Source organism: Oncorhynchus gorbuscha, linkage group LG03, assembly GCF_021184085.1.
Source record: "Oncorhynchus gorbuscha isolate QuinsamMale2020 ecotype Even-year linkage group LG03, OgorEven_v1.0, whole genome shotgun sequence".
Classification (NCBI taxonomy): domain Eukaryota; kingdom Metazoa; phylum Chordata; class Actinopteri; order Salmoniformes; family Salmonidae; genus Oncorhynchus; species Oncorhynchus gorbuscha.
Window position 1 is genome coordinate 28,292,632 of NC_060175.1, and position 21,512 is coordinate 28,314,143.

The 21,512-nt window shown below is 43.6% G+C and overlaps 1 protein-coding gene across 4 annotated transcripts in view; it reads left to right on the plus strand.

Annotated features, from left to right (window-relative positions):
- LOC124019314 (citron Rho-interacting kinase-like) overlaps positions 1 to 21,512 on the plus strand; it is a 53,618-nt gene that overhangs the window by 29,796 nt on the left and 2,310 nt on the right. For 2 of the 4 annotated variants that reach the window (XM_046334651.1, XM_046334652.1), the window contains 15 exons: positions 6,234 to 6,371; positions 7,502 to 7,682; positions 10,416 to 10,507; positions 10,691 to 10,795; positions 11,113 to 11,282; positions 11,653 to 11,697; positions 12,247 to 12,327; positions 12,539 to 12,674; positions 12,948 to 13,087; positions 13,509 to 13,710; positions 13,866 to 13,994; positions 14,196 to 14,276; positions 14,408 to 14,486; positions 14,584 to 14,754; positions 21,032 to 21,422. In XM_046334651.1, coding sequence (XP_046190607.1) covers positions 6,234 to 6,371; positions 7,502 to 7,682; positions 10,416 to 10,507; positions 10,691 to 10,795; positions 11,113 to 11,282; positions 11,653 to 11,697; positions 12,247 to 12,327; positions 12,539 to 12,674; positions 12,948 to 13,087; positions 13,509 to 13,710; positions 13,866 to 13,994; positions 14,196 to 14,276; positions 14,408 to 14,486; positions 14,584 to 14,754; positions 21,032 to 21,422 — 2,141 coding nt within the window. The remainder of the gene's footprint in view (positions 1 to 6,233; positions 6,372 to 7,501; positions 7,683 to 10,415; positions 10,508 to 10,690; positions 10,796 to 11,112; positions 11,283 to 11,652; positions 11,698 to 12,246; positions 12,328 to 12,538; positions 12,675 to 12,947; positions 13,088 to 13,508; positions 13,711 to 13,865; positions 13,995 to 14,195; positions 14,277 to 14,407; positions 14,487 to 14,583; positions 14,755 to 21,031; positions 21,423 to 21,512) is intronic. The other 2 variants (XM_046334654.1, XM_046334662.1) reach the window with 1 other exon arrangement.

Below are 21,512 nucleotides of genomic sequence, written 5' to 3' on the forward strand. Positions count from 1 at the left end.
TTTTAAAGCAAATATATACAATTGTTGCCAGCCAAATTGTCTTTTAAAAAATCCATTGCAAAAGAATGCTTTTTATTAATTGATGGAAATACCAGTAGATGGGCTCCAACTTCAAAGGCAAATATGCTTCATAGGCTAATCATCAAGCTGCTTGGAAATGAGTGTCTGGTGTGTGTTTAAATATAAATATATATAAATATAATATTTTGAAGTTGGGTTTTATTATTTATTTATTTATTCAATTTTATATACACAACCTTTCAAAGGTTTGGGGTCACTTAGAAATGTCCTTGTTTTTGAAAGAAAAGCACATTTTATCCATTAAAATAACATCAAATTGATCAGAAATACAGTGTAAACATTGTTAATGTTGTAAATGACTATTGTAGCTGGAAACGGCAAATTTAAAAAAATGGAATATCTACATAGTTATACAGGGGCCCATTATCAGCAACCATCAGTCCTGTGTTCCAATGGCACGTTGTGTTAGCTAATCCAAGTTCATCATTTTAAGACTAATTGATCATTATAAAACCCTTTTTCAATTATGCTAGCACAGCTGAAAACTGTTGTCCTGGCCTTCTGAAAACTGTTGTCCTGGCCTTCTTTAGACTAGTTGAGTATCTGGAGCATCAGCATTTGTGGGTTCGATTATAGGCTCAAAATGGCCAGAAACAAAGACCTTTCTTCTGAAACTCATCAGTCTATTCTTGTTCTTAGAAATGAAGGCTATTCCATATGAGAAATTGCCAAGAAACTGAAGATCTCGTACAATGCTGTGTACTACTCTCTTCACATGACAGCACAAACTGGCCCTAACCAGAATAGAAAGAGGAGTGGGGGGCCCCGGTGCACAACTGAGCAAGAGGACAAGTGCATTATAGTGTCTAGTTTGAGAAACAAACGCCTCACAAGTCCTCAACTGGCAGCTTCATTAAATAGTACCTGCAAAGCACCAGTCTCAACAACAACAGTGAAGAGGCAACTACGCGATGCTGGCCTTCTAGGAAGTTTATTGCTTTTTTAATCAGGACAACAGTTTTCAGCTGTGCTAACATAATTGCAAAAGGGTTTTATAATGATCAATTAGCCTTGATAAACTTGGATTAGCTAACACAACGTGCCATTGGAACACAGGAGTGATTGTTGCTGATAGTACACCTATGTAAATATTCCATAAAAAATCTGCCGTTTCCAGCTACAATAGTCATTTACAACATTAACAATGTCTATACTGAATTTCTGATCAATTTAGTGTTATTTAAATGGACAAAAAAATGACTTTTCTTTCAAAAACAAGGACATTTCTAAGTGACCCCAAACTTTTGAACGGTAGTGTATATTTTTCAATATTTATTATTGATCTATAACAGGGATGAAGATGCAATTGGCAATGTTTTGCTTTTCAATAAAACTTGTCATGTTGGTATAAGAACATTGTTCTGTTTTATTTTATTAAAACTTTACAGGCTAATTTATATTCTGGTAAAAATGAATTTCAAGAATCGAAATGTGATTTTGAGCACCTTGGGTGTACGCCCTAATGCGTTAAGCACCCGATGCATATATGAATGTCCGGTACATTTCTCAAATGTCCTGTGTATTGAAATCTTTCCAGTCACATTGTCCGGTGCCAAAGTTTCCAAAAAGAAACCATGATGTGATGCTGTCAGGGTTATTGGCTGAAGGAACAAATGTTTAGCGTGTCAGTGGGCAAAAATAGAGAATGATTCAGAATTCACTGAGGAAATGCTCCATCAGTTGGTCAACAAGATGTGGGTGGGTCTTGGCAAATGTAACTGCCACTGAGTTATATTTTATTCTTTGTCAAACGCATAGAAGAGGGTGAGGCTCAGGACTTCTGGTTTACAGTTCGCTGCACTTGTTGATAACGAAATCTGAAAATACTCTGGATACATTCAATAACATAAGAATATTAATGGAAAATGTGGGGTAGGTGCAATATAAGACAAAAAAATGACAAGTGTTTGAATGGGAGGACTAACTGGTGTCTCCAAGTGGCCCCAAGTGGCCCCACACATCTCCAAAGTAATTTCAATGCACTTTCAGAACAGTCTTCAACTATAAGGGGAATTTCTGAGCTCTCCTAGCTGTGCCGTTGAGGAACTGGACTAAGCACACTTGTAGTTGTTTTGTTTGGAACCCAATCACACACCATCCAAAAACATCCCTTTATAAATTGCAATCTGGGTCAGGTGGACAAAGCTTTTTCTATTGCTATTTTTCTAAGTTATAAAATACGATCTTACAGTGTTAGGCTTTCACAGGGCAATTCAGAGAAAATATATTTTGTGCACATATAAAGTAGTCGTGTGCATTCAGCTGCATGTAACGCTGCAAATTCTCTTCACAATAGACAAACAGACTCATTCTGTTCAGAACAACCCAGGGTATGACACCATGTCATCTTGTAACTGTACATCAAACATAGTGATCATAAACGTTGACACTGTATATGACATGAGCTTTATGATCTGGAAATGTGAAGTGCACATTTGGACTCACGGTTGTTTGGCTTGCTTGTATGACATCAAAGCGGTATTTATTATAATCCTCAACATCTCATCTTGGAAATAATTTACAGAAATTCCCTCACTCAGACAACAAAAAATGTGCAAAAGTTGCCCATTTAACGGGAGGGATGATGGGGGCAACTTCTTGTCGTGTGCGGTGCTCAAGTTCAGAAAGGCTGTCAGTCAAAACCCATACAGGGCTGTGAGGCGCTGAGCTCTGATGTCATTTATAGCATGTTAGCATACAGCCACTGCGTTCCAATTTAGGTCTTTATCACTGCCCAACTCTGCCATTTTCAACCCGTATACAGGTATGAGTGTAAAGGGTTAACCAGCCTTTCTTTTTGCAAAACTGAGTAGATCTGAAACCATTAGCCATCTTTTGTAAATACATACTGTAACAGTCTTCATACTGTAACGGCCTTCCTCCTCTGACGAGGAGGAGTAGTAGAGATCGGACCAATGTACTGCGTGGTCAGTGTCCATTTTAGTTTATTAAACTGAACACTAAAGAATACAAAATAACAAAGTGAATGATACGACCGAAAACCGAAACAGTCCTGAAATGTGAAACAAACATCCAACAGGAAACAATCACCCACAACTCAAAGGTGAAACCAGGCTACCTAAGTATGGTTCTCAATCAGGGACAACCAGGCTACCTAAGTATGGTTCTCAATCAGGGACAACGATTGACAGCTGCCTCTGATTGAGAACCATACCAGGCCAAACACAGAAATCCCAAATTATAGAAAAAATAACATAGACAACCCACCCAACTCACGCCCTGACCATACTAAAACAAAGACATAACAAAAGAACTAAGGTCAGAACGTGACACATACACACATTGCCATCTGCATGATCCAACTCATAGTCATGGTTATGTCACTAGAACAGAGAACATGCAAGTGCAGAGAATGTTTGGGGTATACTATGCCTTGTATACTTGCTTAATCTTGCTGTAAAAAAAACTGCTGCTTATGTCAGGAACATTTAAGTGACAAGAACAATTTGCAAGGTATAAAGTGCATATGGAAAGTATTCAGACCCCTTGACTTTTTCCACATTTTGTTAAGTTACAGACTTATTTGAAAATAGATTAGGAAAACATTTAATTAATCTACACACAATCAAATAAAAATGTATTTGTCACGTGCGCTGAATACAGTGAAATGCTTACGTACAGGCTCTAACCAATAGTGCAAAAAAGGTATTAGGTGAACAATAGGTAGGTAAAGAAATAAAACAACAGTAAAAAGACAGGCTATATACAGTAGCGAGGCTATAAAAGTAGTGAGGCTATAAAAGTAGCGAGGCTACATACAGACACCGGTTAGTCAGGCTGATTGAGGTAGTATGTACATGTAGATATGGTTAAAGTGACAATGCATATATGATGAACAGAGAGTGGCAGTAGCGTAAAAGAGGGGTTGGCGGGTGGTGGGTGGGACACAATGCAGATGGCCCGGTTAGCCACTGTGCGGGAGCACTATTTGGTCGGCCCAATTGAGGTAGTATGTACATGAATGTATAGTTAAAATGATGATGCATATATGATAAACAGAGAGTAGCAGCAGTGTAAAAAGGGGGTTGGGGGGGCACACAATGCAAATAGTCCAGGTAGCTATTTGATTACCTGTTCAGGGGTCTTATGGCTTGATGGTAAAAACTGTTGAGAAGCCTTTTTGTCCTAGACTTGGCACTCCGGTACTGCTTGCCATGCGGTAGTAGAGAGAACAGTCTATGACTGGGGTAGCTGGGGTATTTGACCATTTTTAGGGCCTTCCTCCGACACCGCCTGGTGTAGAGGTCCTGGATGGCAGGCAGCTTAGCCCCAGTGATGTACTGGGCCGTACACACTACCCTCTGTCGTGCCTTACAGTCAGAGGCCAAGCAGTTGCCATACCAGGCAGTGATGCAACCAGTGCTCTCGATGTTGCAGCTGTAGAACCTTTTGAGGATCTCAGGACCCATGCCAAATCTTTTTAGTTTCCTGAGGGGAATAGGCTTTGTCGGGCCCTCTTCACTACTGTCTTGGTGTGTTTGGACCATTCCCAATACCCCATAATGTCAAAGTGGAAACAGGTTTTTAGAAACGTTAGCAATTTTCTATATAAAAATTAAAAATAACTCATTTACATGAGTATTTTTTTTAACCTTTATTTTACTAGGCAAGTCAGTTGAGAACAAATTCTTATTTTCAATGACAGCCTAGGAACAGTGGGTTAACTGCCTGTTCAGGGGCAGAATGACAGATTTGTACCTTGTCAGCTCGGGGATTCAAACTTGCAACCTTTCGGTTAGTAGTCCAACGCTCTAACCACTAGGCTACCCAGACCCTTGGCTTTGAGACTCGAAATTCAAATCAGGTGCTTCCTGTTTCTATTGATCATCCTTGATGTTTCTACAACTTGATTGGAGGCCACCTCTGGTAAATTCAATTGATTGGACATGTGCATGGTTGACAGTGCATGTCAGAGCAAAAACCAAGCCATGAGGTCCAAGGAATTGGCCGTTGAACTCCGAGACAGGATTGTGTCGAGGCACAGTCCTTGGGAAGGGTATCAAAAACTTTCTGCAGCATTGAAGTTGAAGAAGTTTGGAAACACCAAGACTCTTCCTCGAGCTGGCTGCCCGACCAAACCGAGCAATCAGAGTGGATGTTCCTTGGTCAGGGAGATTACCAAGAACACGTCACTCTGACAGAGCTCCAGAGTTCCTCTGTGGAAATGGGAGAACCTTCCAGAAGGACAACCATATCTGCAGTACTCCACCAAGCAGGTCTTTATGGTAGAGTGGCCAGACGGAAGCCAACCCTCAACAAAAGGCACATGACCGCCCGCTTGGACTTTGTTAAAAGGCACCTAAAGGACTCTCAGACCATGAAAAACTAGATTCTCTCGTCTGATGAAACCAAGATTGAAGTCTTCGGTCTGAATGCCAAGCTTCACATCTGGAGGAAACCTGGCACCATCCATATGGAAAAGAATAGTGCTGGCATCATCATGCTGTGGGGATGTTTTTCAGAAGCAGGGACTGGGAGACTAATCAGGATTGAGGGAAAGATGAACGGAGCAAAGTACAGAGAGATCCTTGATGAAAACCTGCTCCAGAATGCTCAGGACCTACAACTGGGGCGAAGGTTCCCCTTCCAACAGGACAATGACCCTAAGCACAAAGCCAAGACAACACAGGAGTGGCTTTGGAATAAGTCTTTGAATGTCCTTGAGTGGCCCAGCCAGAGCCTATTCAAACATCTCTGGAGAGACCTGAAAATAGCTGTGCAGTGACGCCCCCCATTCAACCTGACAGAGCTAGAGAGGATCTGCAGAGGAGAATAGGAGAAACTTCACAAGTTCAGGTGTGCAAAGCCAGTAGTGTCGTATCCAAGAAGACAGTACTGAGTAAAGGGTCTGAATACTTATGGGATATTTCAGTTTTTGATTTTTGATTAAAAACATTTTTTTATGAAAACCTGTTTTTGCTTTGTCATTATGGGGTATTGTGTCTAGATTGATGAGGGTGAAAAAACTGTTGAATCCATTTTAGAATAAGGCTGCAACGTAACAAAATGTGGAAAAAGTCAAGGGGCCTGAATACTTTCCGAATTCACTGTATGTGCAAGACCACTTCAAACTCATTCATTCTAGCTTTCACAAATTTTCACTAAATTTTTGTCCCTCCATCTTGTTGTAGAGTATGGGCGTCGTGTGAAGGAGAGGATGCACAGCAACATACCCCATCGTTTCAACTTCGGACTCAACATGAGGGCCACCAAGTGTGCTGTCTGCTTGGACACCGTGCACTTTGGACGGCAGGCCGCCACCTGCCTAGGTTAGTAGGTCCTACTGTACTGCACTGCCTTTATTCCTCATCACTGTTGTGGTAGCACTGCTGTTGAACTCATGAGCAATGTCCCAGACCACTGCATTATGTTCATTACCAAGGCTCCAGACTGTGTCTACCTGCCCAGATACCTCTTTTGCTTTGGCTTGCTGATGTTTTGATCGAGCCACGCTCTCCTTTTTTGGGGAACAAAAATGCTCCCGGAGAAAGAAAGGTGTTCTGATTGTATAACACTTTGAAATCCAATTGCTGGAGAGAGGAGGTTCTCAGCTTTTTGTAGCTATAATTTCAGTTTTTTAACTCTGTGCTGATTAGCAACTATTTTACAACTGAAATATTTTATATAGCTTTGAGACACAGAGCGGTCAAAATGATTATGTGCATTGGCCATTGCATTGCATAGATCTCATTGGGCCGTAGGCTACAACTGCAAAAAAATTGGGACATTACATTTACTTTTAGATTAATACATTATATTTGGAGTTAGTGATTGAGCTAATGTGTTTTGAGTTTCCACTTACTCAGGTGATGAATTGGCCCCAAATAAATTAGCCTATGATATTCGTGCAGGCAAATTCATCTCTATTGAACAAAATCAAAAAGGCAACACTAAATTATAACAAAAGCGTAATTGTCAACCCAAGATGACAATCACTGGATTAGGAACCAAATTTAAGTATTTAGAATCACAACATGAAAAGATGATGAAACAACCTATTTCTTGAATACAATCTCACTAGTCTATAAAAAAATGTAATAAAGCACAGTGAATGACTTTTAAAATTATATTTTAAAAAATCACATTGTGTGATGCTGCGCAAAAAAAATGGTGGGACCAAATAATGAGCTGGTGCCACCAACTAGTGCCACCAGGGGGAGATGTTAGTCTGGAGCCCATACTGTATTTCAACTTTTTCTTGAAATCAAAACTTTCTAGCTTGTGGTCCTTATTTTCTAGAAAAAATGTTTTAATTATACCTGACACTTGTATACGGGTATGAAGATAAAATGGATTGACAACACAACTTCTCAGAGTACTTGTTTTCAGCCACCATAACTCTAAAATCAATCCTACAGAATGAATGCCTTTTCTTCTCTCTCTTCCTGGTCTACTGTAGAGTGCCACACCCTGTGCCACCCCAAGTGCTCGCCCTGCCTCCCTGCCACGTGTGGCCTGCCGGCGGAGTATGCTACCCATTTCTCAGAGGTGTTGTGTCGGGAGAAGGCCAACTCCCCTCCCCTGCAGCTCAAAGAGGCTGCTGGCCATGTACGCCTGGAGGGCTGGATGAAACAACCCAGGTCTGTGTACTTATATTTGTCATGGTTCCACCTGTCACCAGAGGGCGGCAGAGACCATCCTAGAGCCAATTATGACAGTCAGGTGTGTTCTATTACACATTATGATTTACCCTTTCAAAAGAGATGTATTTTCTGTTTCTCTTTGAAAAAGCTAGAATTGTTTACCGTGGCCGTTCGTTTCCTGAGTGAGTTTTCGAGACTTAGTGTTTGTTGTTTTTTCAAGTGTACTGTGATCCTGCGGATACCGTTTCTCAGTAAAGTATTATGTTTATCCTTAACCTCCCTTTGGTAGGGGGCAGTATTTTCACATCCGGATGTAAAGCGTGCCCAAAATCAACTGCCTGTTACTCAGGCCCAGAAGCTAGGATATGCATATAATTGGTAGATTTGGATAGGAAACACTCTAAAGTTTCTAAAACTGTTCAAATGATGTCTGAGGTATAACAGAACGGATATGGCAGGCGAAACCCCCCCAAAAAACAATTCAGCCTACCACTGTTTTCAATGGCTGTCACTTTTATTATAAGGCGAAATCCTCCCAGATTGCAGTTCCTAGGGCTTCCACTAGATGTCAACAGTCTTTAGAAAGAGTTTCATGCTAGGTTTTGGAAAAATGAGCAAGAAATTGTAGTTTTCCTAGGTGGCTCCCATTTGAGCTGTAGTGTTTCCAAGCGTGTGGAAGAGAGCGAGTTCTTTGGTATTTTTCTCCGGGAAAGACAATAACGATTCTCCGTCTTAAATTTGATTGTTTATTTACTTATTAGGGTACCTATGGTTTGATTATAAATGTTGTTTGAATTGTTTGGAAAAGTTTATTATTAACCAAAAAGAAAGGAGGACCAAGGCACTCTTGATATAATTAATTGAAATGCCTTTATTAGTATGGCATGTTCAATAGAAACAAAGTTTTTTTTAAACCGACAGCTTTTCCAATTACCCCTAATTGGAAGAGGGAGTGATTACAAAATTGATTGGACACACCTAGTAAGCAAATACTATACACATTAAAAGGTGAAATACTGTAGCTAAGATATCATAAAAATACAACTCCAAGCTAGAAGTATCAGAAGACTAAAAGGTAGTCCTAACCTTAAATATGACTAGGAGAAGTGTCAAGAATAAGAAAGCAATATATTTCATAGTACACTAGAACAACAAAACATGAACAACAACAGTCTAACCATAGCTGAGGGCAAATTAAGCTAAATGTCCACTAGATGACAGCAAATGGACCCATCACGACCCTACAGGAAGGGTGAGAAATCCATATCTTCATTTAAACCAGGGTATTTAGTGGCCTGTAGTTTGTAAATCCCAAAACTTTCTCTTTGGTTTAACTGTTTAAGACGGTTCCCTTTTCTAATAGAGGCTGGAATATAATCAATACCCATAGCTTGTAGGGAGGCAGGGTTGCCATGGTGTAGGGACTTGTAATGCCTTGCCATGGGGTAGTCTTCATTGCCTACCCATATGGCGTATTGTGTTCCGCTAAGTGGTCTTGAAGGCGTCTCTTTGTCCGTCCAATGTAGAACACTTGCAATCTATAGATGACATGAGTGGTTTTACAGTTAATGAAATACTTGATGTAATACTCCATTTTGGAAGCTGTGTCAACAAAATACTTCTTCTGTGCAATATTACTGCAAAGGTTGCAATGGGTACATTTAAAGGGGCCCTTGGGTTTGTGGTCAAGCCAAGTTTTGTGTAACAAAGTACACTCTCTCTGATGTATCACGAGGCACTCCCCTTCGCAACAAGTTCTCTCTGTCCAATTTCGCGTTCAGCAATTTCACCGGATGTTGGCCAGGTGGGACGTTACCGTAAAAAGTGCCCATAAGAAGTTAACCACTGATTCCTCATCTGGTATCTTCTCTGCACCTGGGTCCAACCTTACCACGTCACTGCAAGCTTCTGCCTAAACATGGACACAACAGAGATCCCACAGATCAAGAATGCTGTAACCCACCAAGGAGCACTGCTGGGGCGGCAGCATGAACAACTCTCCCAAATATCAGAGACCCTCCGGGCACTTACCGACTCCCTCCAACCAGAGTCAAACCTTAACCCAGGAAGAGCCAATACCCAAGTCTCATTGCCCAGTGCTACAGGTGTCGCCATAGTTCCTCCAGGGAACCTGAACCAGGAACACAAGATCCCAGCCGCCGAGCGGTACGACGGCCACCCGGGAGGATGCAAGGGGTTCCTCGCTCAGTGTTCTCTGTGCGTGCTACAGTCCTCCTCGTTCCACACCGATTGGGCCATGATTGCCTACATCTGGACAGACCATCCTAGAGACAATTATGACAGTCAGATGTGTTCTATTACTCATTACGATTTCCCCTTTAAAAGAGGTGTGTTTTCTGTTTCTCTTTACGCAGAAGCTTGAATTGTTTACCGTGTGCGTTCATTTCCTGAGTGAGTTTGCGAGACTTAGTGTTTTTTAACCACTGATTCCTTGTCTGGTCTCCTCTGCACCTGGGTCCAACCTTACCACGTCACAATAGTAACCACTTTATTATGGACATTCTTCTGTTTACCTGCCTTACCTTGCTGTATGTAGAGCACTTTGAGAATTTCTTATAAAGCCCTTTTTAAACTAAACGTGTTTTTCCTTCCCTACTCCTCCTCTTCCTCCTTGGGCATGAGCTCTGGGTATGGCGCTGGGTATGGCGCTTCACAGGGAAAATGTAACACCTGTGAATATTCTGGTTCATAGTGTGTGTGTGTCTGCAGGAACTCCAGGCGGGGCCAGCAAGGCTGGGAGAGGAAGTATGTGGTGCTGGATGGGACCAAGGTGTCCATCTATGACTCTGAACCCAGAGAAGGTACTGCTCCTTGACTTGACTCTCCTTTTGTGTTTATTCAACAGACTGTTTTGGCAGTGTTTTCATGACCAAGGTCTGCTGGGACTTGTCCAATAGGAAATGATATATTATATTATTTGTTTAGCATTGCAAAAAGTTTTGCTGCGGTTTTCTCTAATGAATATGGCCCTGGTGTGTTACCAGACTCTCTGAAGCCAGAGGAGGAGTTTGAACTGTGTCTCCCTGACGGAGAGGTGACTATCCATGGAGCTGTGGGAGCCTCGGAGCTCATCAACACGGCTAAGTCAGGTACAGTTACAGTGCGCCTGTCTAAGGAGGAGTAGGGAAGGGAAAATAAGTTTAGTTTAAAAAGGGCTTTAGAAGAAATTCTCAAAGTGCTTGTACAGGTTGTGTTGGTACGGGTCCACCTGTCTCAAATTCTGTTTTTTTGCAAAATTCCGCCATCTGGAACAAACAAAGTTAATGATCCCGACATTAAACCTAACAAAAGTTATAGATGACTCCTCCAGATATTACTCATTTAAGTAGCTTAATCAGGTGTGGGTGTGTGATCAAGTCATGTTTCTTCAATCTGTCATCTTGTTGTGTTGATACTCTTTGTGCAGACATCCCATACATCCTAAAGCTGGAGTCTCACCCCCACACCACCTGTTGGCCTGGCCAGTCCCTATACTTCATGGCTCCCAGCTTCCCAGACAAGCAGCGCTGGGTGGCTGTCCTGGAGTCAGTTGTAGCTGGCAGCAGGGGCTCCAAGGACAAGGTTGAGGCTGACGCGGTGAGTGTGTGTCTGTGCACATCTCAAGAGCCATCTTCAACCTCTAGTCAGTTGATATTTGAAGTATTGTTGTAACTTTTAATGTCTCCATCTGAGTTCTCCTGCTAGTGCAGTAGAGTTTATAAATGAACCACACTCAAACATGAAAGAGCAATATTTGCTTGGTGTTTGCTGGAGAGTAGGGTCAGGTGTATTCACACTCAATAGTCTCTTTCTCTCCTCTTCTCACCCCTTTCCCTCTCTTTTTGTCTGCATGTTGTCCCTCTACTACTGTGTTTGTTGTTAATGATTTTTATATATGAATACATATTTTACGCATATTTTACACTGTATGTGTAAATATACTGAGGTGTTGTTGACCACACTGTAGACAGCTGTTCCTAAAAAACAGAAGAACCTCTCCCCATTGGTCCAGGTAAAGATCTGCATGAGCCTGCCTTATGCTTGGGCCAACAGAGCATGCAGACACACACTTACTGTATACATGTACGGACATATCCAAGCACACAAACTACACGTCACTATCACGCATACAGTAAAAGCAAACACACACTCTCACTCCCTGAAAGGCAGCCACATGCCCACACATGCAGCACTCATGCAGCGCCTGTATGTGAGATGGCACTGTTGTGCAGCTTTGTCCCCTGGCTTCATGCATGCACTTCCATGTTAAAGGTCATGTACTCTACGCCCCACCAATGCAGCCCAACGATTGATCAATTGGCTTCGTCTATTGTTTAGAGATTGATAGATTCACCATCCATTGCTATGTCTTTATACTTGTTTCAAGTGTCTGTTGTTAATTTAGATTTTTTTATTTCCCCCCCAAGTGTCCATATCCAGCAGCTAACAGTCATGTCTGTGTTGTCACCTGCTCTGTCCTGGCACACTCTTGCCTCTTGTCACAAGCCATTGTGCATATAACCTGCTGACCTGTTGCTTTCCCTCTCCTATATGATGACAGAAACTTCTAGGGAATTCTCTGCTGAAGCTGGAGGGAGACGACCGGCTGGATATTAACTGCACCCTGCCCCTCACCGACCAGGTAGGACCTGCAACTAAACCATGCTACGGCCTTGAGGTATACCTTTTATCATGGATGGAATAATACTTGGCGATCTAAATAGATCACTCACAAGAATGTGAAAGAAACATGGCTTTATTTGCTCAATTCTCAACAGCAAAATATGTATGCGATGGGTTATGTTGCTATTTCCCCATTCGAACTGTGTGGCCTTCTCTCTCCCTCTCCATAGATAGTGTTGGTGGGCTCTGAGGAGGGCCTGTATGCCCTGAACGTCATTAAGAACAGTCTGACTCACATCCCCGGCCTGGCCTCCGTCTTCCAGATCCGGATCCTCAAGGAGCACGACAAGCTGCTCATAATTACTGGTCAGTGTTTGGGACAAACTGTGGCCAGGCAAGGTTGCTGTAGCATGCAAGCGTAGTTCACCGAAACAGTTACAGTATATTAATACCACGATTATAAAGAATGTTAATACAGTGTAATGTTTATTATCCCATCTGTTATTGTGTGTGGGAGGGAGTATGCAGTTTGTACTGTGGGTGTTTGTGCTTACTGTAAAAGTACTTTGTGACAACTGCTGATGCAAAAAGGGCTTTATAAATTAATGATTGATTATGTCTATACCATGTCTGGTCCAGGAGAGGAGCGGGCTCTGTGTCTGGTGGAGATCAAGAAGGTGAAGCAGTCACTGTCTCAGTCCCACCTCCCGGCCCAGCCAGATCTCAGCCCATACATCTTTGAGACGGTCAAGGGATGCCACCTCTTCTCCTCCGGCAAGGTGTGAGCCACCAATTTACGTTTCTCTTCATGGATTGTTTTCACCTTATCGGAATAGAACGCAACATTGTTTTCTGTTCAAATAATGAGTCTTAGTCATAGTCTTAGTCTTAGTCTATGACTAAGACTAAGACTATGACATAGTCTTAGTCATAGTCTTAGTCTTAGTCTTAGTCTTAGTCTTAGTCTTAGTCTTAGTCTTAGTCTTAGTCTTAGTCTTAGTCATAGTCATAGTCTTAGTCATAGTCATAGTCATAGTCATAGTCTTAGTCTTAGTCTTAGTCTTAGTCTTAGTCTTAGTCATAGTCATAGCGCATAGCAAATTATTCACACCTTTTGATAATTCCTTGACACTGTAGACACAACTGATTGATCTCTGGAGTGATTGTTGTCTGACTGTTTTGCTTTTGTCCCTTGTGCAGATTGAGAATGGCACGTGTATATGTGCAGCCATGCCCAACAAGATCACCATACTGCGCTACAACGACAACCTCAATAAGTTCTGTATCAAGAAGGAGATTGAGACGTCAGAGCCCTGCAGCTGTATCCACTTCACAGGCTACAGCATCATCATCGGCACCAACAAGTTCTACGAGATCGAGATGAAGCACTACATGCTGGAAGGTTAGTCAATGACTCCTCACACAGGATGCAAGTTAATGGTAGACACTTATCTCGGGTTAAATGGACTGAAACAGGAAAGGACTAATTGGACTTGTCCAAAAATACATTTTTGTATCATTGGTTGATTGATTGGTGTGGGGACCTCTCTCTTGCAGAGTTCCTGGATAAGAATGATGTGACGCTGGCCTCGGCCATCTTTGCAGCCTCCTCCCACAGTTTCCCCATCTCCATCATCCAGGTCACCCAGGCACCGCAGAAAGACGAGTACCTGCTCTGCTTCCACGGTCAGACAGATGTTTCTTTCACATTCATACACATTCTATAGGCCGTGTGTGTGTGCGTGTTTGCGTGTGTGTGCGGCTGGTTGTGAGAGAGGGAGAGTTTCTGCTGTGATTATGATTAGTGAAAGTGCTACTACCAATTTCCACACAGTTTATCTGCAAGAATAATTGCTCATTTCTGCTTGGTGGTGATTCAATGTCCAGAGTTTGGGGTGTTTGTGGACGAGCATGGCCGCAGGAGTCGAAGTGAGGACATCCAATGGAGCTGTTTGCCTCTCTCGTTTGGTAAGTCAAATAATGTTTTACCACTATAAGGACCATCTCGGAAGGATTGAAGCATTGCCATTTAGAAAAGTGTTATAAGACATTATAAGGGCTCATACATGCTTATAACACAGTGCTCCTCTCCATTTCAGCCTACAGAGAACCCTACCTGTTTGTGACCTATTTCAACTCGTTGGATGTGATTGAGGTCCAGGGCCACTCTGCTCTAGGGTAATACCACCTCCCTGATCCTTTAGTTTACTGAAACCCTGAATGAGTTAGCATAACATTGTAAGATTTTTCAATGGGGGTATTGTGTCTTGTTCAGGGCCCACTCGTACGCTCACCTAGACATCCCCAACCCGCGCTACCTGGGCCCAGCCATCTCCTCCGGGGCCATTTACCTGGCTTCATCCTACCAGAACAAGCTCCGTGTCATCTGCTGTAAGGGGAACCTGGGACAGGAGGGGGAGCTGCAGAGGAATGGCTCTGGACGCAGGTACATGGCTCTTACTTTTTCTTATTTATTTCTCTCTTTCACTCACTCATTCCTCCCCAATGCTGAGCGATTAACTGAAATGTTGGTACAAATGTTTTGTTTTTTAAACAACCAATTGACAGACCTTTGTTAAGTTATTTGAATTCCATCTCCTTCGTTTTTTTCCTGTGAGCTCAATGCGCACATGGCTTAATTTCTAGAGAAAAATCAGATCAAGCCCGAACTATGCGATGTACTAAGGAGTTGTAGTTTCCAACAGGACAAAATTCTACATAGTTTAGCTCAGAAAACATGGTAATTACTAAATCCATTGCGAGCCGGTATGTTTCTTTTACACCTGCTACATAAGGTTAGTGTCGGGCAGACACAAGAGAGAAGACTGAGTGATCAAGAGGGATAGAAAGCAGTTGCTTGACGAGGTACAGTATCTGTACCTGACAATACATGATTGATAGTTTGTATTTGTAACGGATGTCTTCGGGAGAAAGAGAGGAGGACCAAAGCGCAGCGTGGTTGTTGAAGAAAGAGAGTCGGACCGAAATGCAGCGTGTTGGTTACTCATGACTTTAATGAAAGAAACGCGGTACATGAAATAACTGATAGACGAAAACAACAAAACGGAACGTGAAACTATTACAGCCTATCTGGTGACCACAACACAAAGACAGGAACAATCACCCACGAAATACAAGGCGAAACTATGGCTCCCTAAATACGGTTCCCAATCAGAGACAACAAGGATCACCTGACTCTGATTGAGAATCGCCTCAGGCAGCCAAGCCTATACAACACCCCTAATCAGCCGCGATCCCAAATACTACAAACCCCAATACGAAAAACAACATATAAACCCATGTCACACCCTGGCCTACCCAAACATATAACAAAAACACAAAATACAATGACCAAGGCGTGACAGTGGTAAGTGTTCACTATGATTTTAATTAAAGAAAGCACTGAACACTGAATCAAAACAATAAACAATGACGTGAATTTACAAAACCGAAACAGTACCATGTGGCCCAAACAATCACACGGAAACAAACACCCACAAACCAAAAGTGAAACCCAGGCTACATAAGTATGATTCTCAATCAGAGACAACTAACGACACCTGCCATACTAGGCCGAACACAAAAACCAACATAGAATAACAAACAGACTGCCCACCCCAACTCACGCCCTGACCATACTAAAACAAAGAATAAAATAACAGAACTATGGTCAGAACGTGACAGTACCCCCCCCAAAGGTGCAGACTCCGGCCGCAAAACCTGAACCTATAGGGGAGGGTCTGGGTGGGTGTCTGTCCGCTGTGCGGGACGTGGAGCTCACTTCACCATATTTTTTGTCCGCCTCCTCAACCGCTCCCGTGGCCTCTTATGAGCGGCGAACCTCGCCACCGACCTTGGACTGGGGACCCTTGCCACGGGTCCCGAATGGATGCGAGATTCCGGCAGCGCCAGACAGGCGGGAGACTCCAGCAGTGGGAGACTCCGGCAGCGGGAGACACTGGCAGCGCCGGAGTGAAGGGCGATTCTAGCAACGCCTGGCTGACTGACGGCCCTGGCGGCTCCTGGCTGACTGATGGCCCTGGCGGCTCCTGCCTGGCTGACGGCTCTGGCGGCTCCTGGCTGGCTGGCGGCTCCTGGCTGGCAGCTCCTGGCTGGATGGCGGCTCTGGCGGCTCAGGACAGACTGGCGGCTCTGGCAGCTCAGGACAGACCGGGAGACTCTGCCGGATCAGGACAGACGGGAGACTCTGGTGGCTCGGGACAGACGGGAGACTCTGGAGGCTCAGGACGGCAGGGTAGCCTAGTGGTTAGAGCGTTGGATTAGTAACCGGAAGGTTGCAAGTTCAAATCCCCGAGGTGACAAGGTACAAATCTGTCGTTCTGCCCATGAACAGGCAGTTAACCCACTGTTCCTAGGTCGTCATTGAAAATAAGAATTTGTTCTTAACTGACTTGCCTAGTTCAATAAAGGTAAAAAAAATGTTTTTAAAAGGACAGACGGGAGACTCTGGCGGCTCAGGACAGACGGGAGACTATGGCGGCTCAGGACAGACGGGAGACTCTGGCGGCTCAGGACAGACGGGAGACTCTGGCGGCTCAGGACAGACGGGAGCACCTGTAGGAAGAAGACGGAGAGAAAGCCTGGTGCAGGGGGCTGCCACCGGAGAGCTGGTGCGTGGAGGTGGCACCGGATAGACCGGACCGTGCAGGCGCACTGGAGCTCTTCCACCTCGCCTGCCCAACCTTACCTGGTTGAATGTTCCCCGTAGCCAGGTCAGTGCGGCGAGGTGGAATAGCCCGCACTGGGCTGTGCTGGCGAACCGGGGACACCATGCGTAAGGCTGGTGCCATGTACGCCGGCCCGAGGAGACGCACTGGAGACCAGATGCGTAGAGCCGGCTTCATGGCACCTGGCTCGATGCCCACTCTAGCCCGGCCGATACGAGGAGCTGGAATGTACCGCACCTGGCTATGCACACGCACCGGGGACACCGTGCGCTCCACCGCATAACAAGGTGCCTGCCCAGGTCCCTCTCGCTCTCCGGTAAGCACAGGAAGTTGGCGCAGGTCTCCTACCTGACTTCACCACACTCCCCATGTGGCCCCCCCCCCACCAATACATTTTTGGGGCTGCCTCTCGGGTTTCCAGCCGCGCTGCCATGCCGCCTCCTCATACCGGCGCCTCTCTGCTTTCGCTGCCTCCAGCTCTGCTTTGGGGCGGCGATATTCCCTTTGGCTGTGCGCAGGGTCCTTTGCCGTCCAGAATCTCCTCCCAAGTCCAGTTCTCCAAATATCGCTGCCTCTCCTGCTGCTGCCCGTAACCACGCTGCTTGGTCCTTTGGTGGTGGGTTTTCTGTAACGGATTTCCTCCTCTTTGTCTGAGGAGGAGTAAGGATCGGACCAAAGCGCAGCGTGGTAAGTGTTCACTATGATTTTAATTAAAGAAAGCACTGAATCAAAACAATAAACGATGACGTGAATTTACAAAAACCAAAACAGTACCATGTGGCCCAAACAATCACAAGGAAACAAACACCCACAAACCAAAAGTGAAACTCAGGCTACATAAGTAAGATTCTCAATCACAGACAACTAACGACACCTGCCTCCGTTTGAGAACCATACTAGGCTGAACACAAAAACCAACAAAGAAAAACAAACAGACTACTAAAACAAAGAATAAAACAAAGAATAAAATAACAGAACTATGGTCAGAACGTGACAGTATTCAGCAGTCATAAAAGTATGCCTTATTTACTTTGAAGAACTACTAAAATTGTGATTTTGTCAGAGAGCATCGACAGCAGCTCTATAGAGATGAGATGATCACATGAAATAAAGTCATCAAATAAAATGACATGTAATATACACACCTGAAATATTTTATTAAAGTAATGTGAATTAATGATGGTTAATAAGTGAGTAATGAGCCGTCACTACCATCATGGGGCTTTCATTCATTGTTTTATTCTGTGTTACAGCATTCAACCCACATAATGCATAGTGCATTAAAAAAATATTGAAATAGAAAACCGGGATTAAAAAAAAAGATCAAACCAAACCAACCACAAAAAGCACCACTCACTCACTCACTCACTCACTCACTCACTCACTCACTCACTCACTCACTCACTCACTCACTCACTCACTTCCTAACACACACAGAAACACACACATACACACCACTTGGGTTTGCATGCATAGAGATACAGTCCATCATTGCTTGTTTGGTGGTGGTACAATTGGGAATTGGAGGAACAATGGGATTCTTCGTCACTAAACCGTCTGTTGGCTGGGCTAAATCTTCTGTTGGGTGGGCTAAATCTTCTGTTGGCTGGGCTAAACCTTCTGTTGGCTGGGCTAAACCTTCTGTTGGCTGGGCTAAATCATCTGTTGGCTGGGTTAGTTAGTGGTTCAACTGGTTAGTTGAGGAAGAATTGGGCCGGTTGTGGTTACAGTATGACTTCATTATGATTTCTCCTCTCTCTAGGTTTCATTTAGCTATTGATTCATTTCCACCAGTAATCACTGTGTGCATGATGGTGGTGTGGACTGGAGTCTCTCACTGGTGGCACTGGTTGGCATTCAGTTGGCATAGTATGGAGCGATTTCAGTGCCAGCAGAATTTGAATTCCATTATTTTGAATTTGTATTAGGATATTAAATTTGAATGTGAGGCTTTCTTATTTGTAATGCACAAATTGTATTCATAAATTGAACTTGTGTTTCATGAGTTAAAACCAAATTGAGGGGAACAGAACACTTCCATGTTCCAGAGAGTCTTAGCTTTCAGGAATGGGGTTATAATAGTGTATAGCCAAAACGGTTCAAACACTAAAGCCAAATTCATAGGAAGAAAATAAGTCCAACATGTCACGTTGGCTTCAGAAACTGGCAGAAGCTTCTGTTGACCACAGAGATTGTTTGATTCCAGCTGTTCTCCTCTACCTTTCTTGGCTGGAAAAGTGCCAGGATGTTGTCTGGTTTTGAATCTGAATTTAAAGAACTGAATTTGAAAACTGCATGCAATATTAATTTAATTCAGTTTCAAATCATGAAATGAAAATTCAGTTATGAATTCAATTATTTTATTAGTGCATTACAAATGCAAAAATATTAAGTTCAATATCCTAATACAATTTTTGTTGCCGCTGAAATTGCTCCATAGCATAAGTTGCCAGACACGTGGCATAGTCTGGCATACTAGGTGGCACCTGTCTGCATGCGGGTGACATAGGTTGGTATACTGTAACGGTTTTCTTTAGGTGAAGTAGAGGCGGACCAAAATGCAGCGTGGTGGTTATTCATGTTCTTTAATTTATAAAGAAACTACACATGAGATAACTAACAAAAGTGAGAAAACCTAAAACAGTCCCATCTGGTGCAAACACAAAGACAGGAACAATCACCCACAAACACACAGTGAAACCCAGGCTACCTAAATATGGTTCCCAATCAGAGATAATGACTAACACCTGCCTCTGATTGAGAACCATATCAGGCCAGACATAGATATAGACAAACAAGACATCCAACATAGAATGCCCACTCAGATCACACCCTGACCAACCAAAACATAGAAACATACAAAGCAAACTATTGTCAGGGTGTGACACATACATAACTTGTGAGCTTTCTGGTAATGGTATTCTTCCATCTGATACACCATGCATATCTGAGACCTGGATTAATGCTGGTGTTTATTCTTTGCAGGAGGAAGTGTGCCTTTTACTTAAACATGGCATTACAAGAGACATTGTCTATTTAATAAGTAAAATACATCATGGTAAATAAAGGGTGGTTACTACTTGTATTTTCTGAGACTCCCTGTATCTACCAATCAAACAGCTGCATTCATGTAATATTGTAGTGACAGTTTGCTTAGAGTTAGCTTTTTTTAACCACCCTCCCATACAGTTTGACCTTGTGGGTTTCATGATGTTTAAAGAACAGAAGAGAGGGTTGAAGAGTGGCATAGGGTTCATTGCAATTCTTCTCATCTTCACCAAAAATATGTTTGTACTCTAATGTATTTATAATAAAAGACAGAAGGACATCCAAAATGTAATTTGTCAACCGTCATTCAGCCATTATCCATACATCGTACTCTTTCTGTGCAATTTAGGACAGAAAAATGTATGTTTGTTAAAGTGCTAGGAAAATGACCAGCTGGAGTTGTCATATCATTGACTCCATAATCCTCCGTGTAATATAAAATGGGACATTTTACTTCTGGAGCGAACATGGTGACGATATGACAAAATGTCTTTGGCTCTCCAATCCATCGATGGATACAAATGTGCAGTGACAGAATCAACCATATCTCATTTTTGTCCTGTACACTTGCTCATGTTTTGTCCCCTACTGTGACAGTGGCTAACCCATTAGCTGTTTGCATAATCTTCAGTGATTTCAATGAGAATTGCTTTCTCGACATCCAAAGCCATTGCTTGCCACTGTCTTGATTTCATTTTACATAGCTATTGAGAGTATTACACTAGCCATAGTTATGATTGACATCAGCTTAATATAAATATAGATATTTAATGCACCACTTTGTACCAAGATCACTTCTTTAAGCTGAATGCATTAGTTGCTGTTTCATGGTTCTGTTCAGTAACTTCATCCAGATACTCTCCCTCACATCAGGGCAGCAGTACACTATGCAATGGTGTTTACCCTGTGATCTTTGTCCTGTGGCGCCCTGCCCTGCCCTTTCCATCTCCACAATGGGTCTCTCCAATGCCTCCTTTTCATCCACAGCCCCAACAAGCGTGGGCCGCCCTCCTACAACGAGCACATCACCAAGCGCCTGGCGGCCAGCCCTGCGTTGCACGGTGACCCGGGCACGCCACACCGCTACCGCGAGGCCCGCACCGAGTTCCGCCGCGACAAGTCACCCGGCCGCCGGCCACACTCGGTGGAGAGGGAAAAGTCTCCCAGTGGCAGGATGATGATGGACCCGCGTCTGGCCAGGTCTCCAGGGAGAGCCTTGGGGGGGGATCTACGCCTCGGTCGCTCCCCAGGGAGGTTGATGGACCGGGATGTGAGGAGGGAGAGGTCGCCGGGACGGGGGTTCGAGGAGCAGCAGCATGGAGTTCGCCAGAGACTCCACACCAGCTCCGGACGCACACCCCTCACCACAGTCAACAAGGTTAGAGAGTAGACTATGTATGCTTCCCAAATAGCCCCAATACCCTATTCAATGATTTCCCTGATTTACAGGACATAACATGAGTGGTAT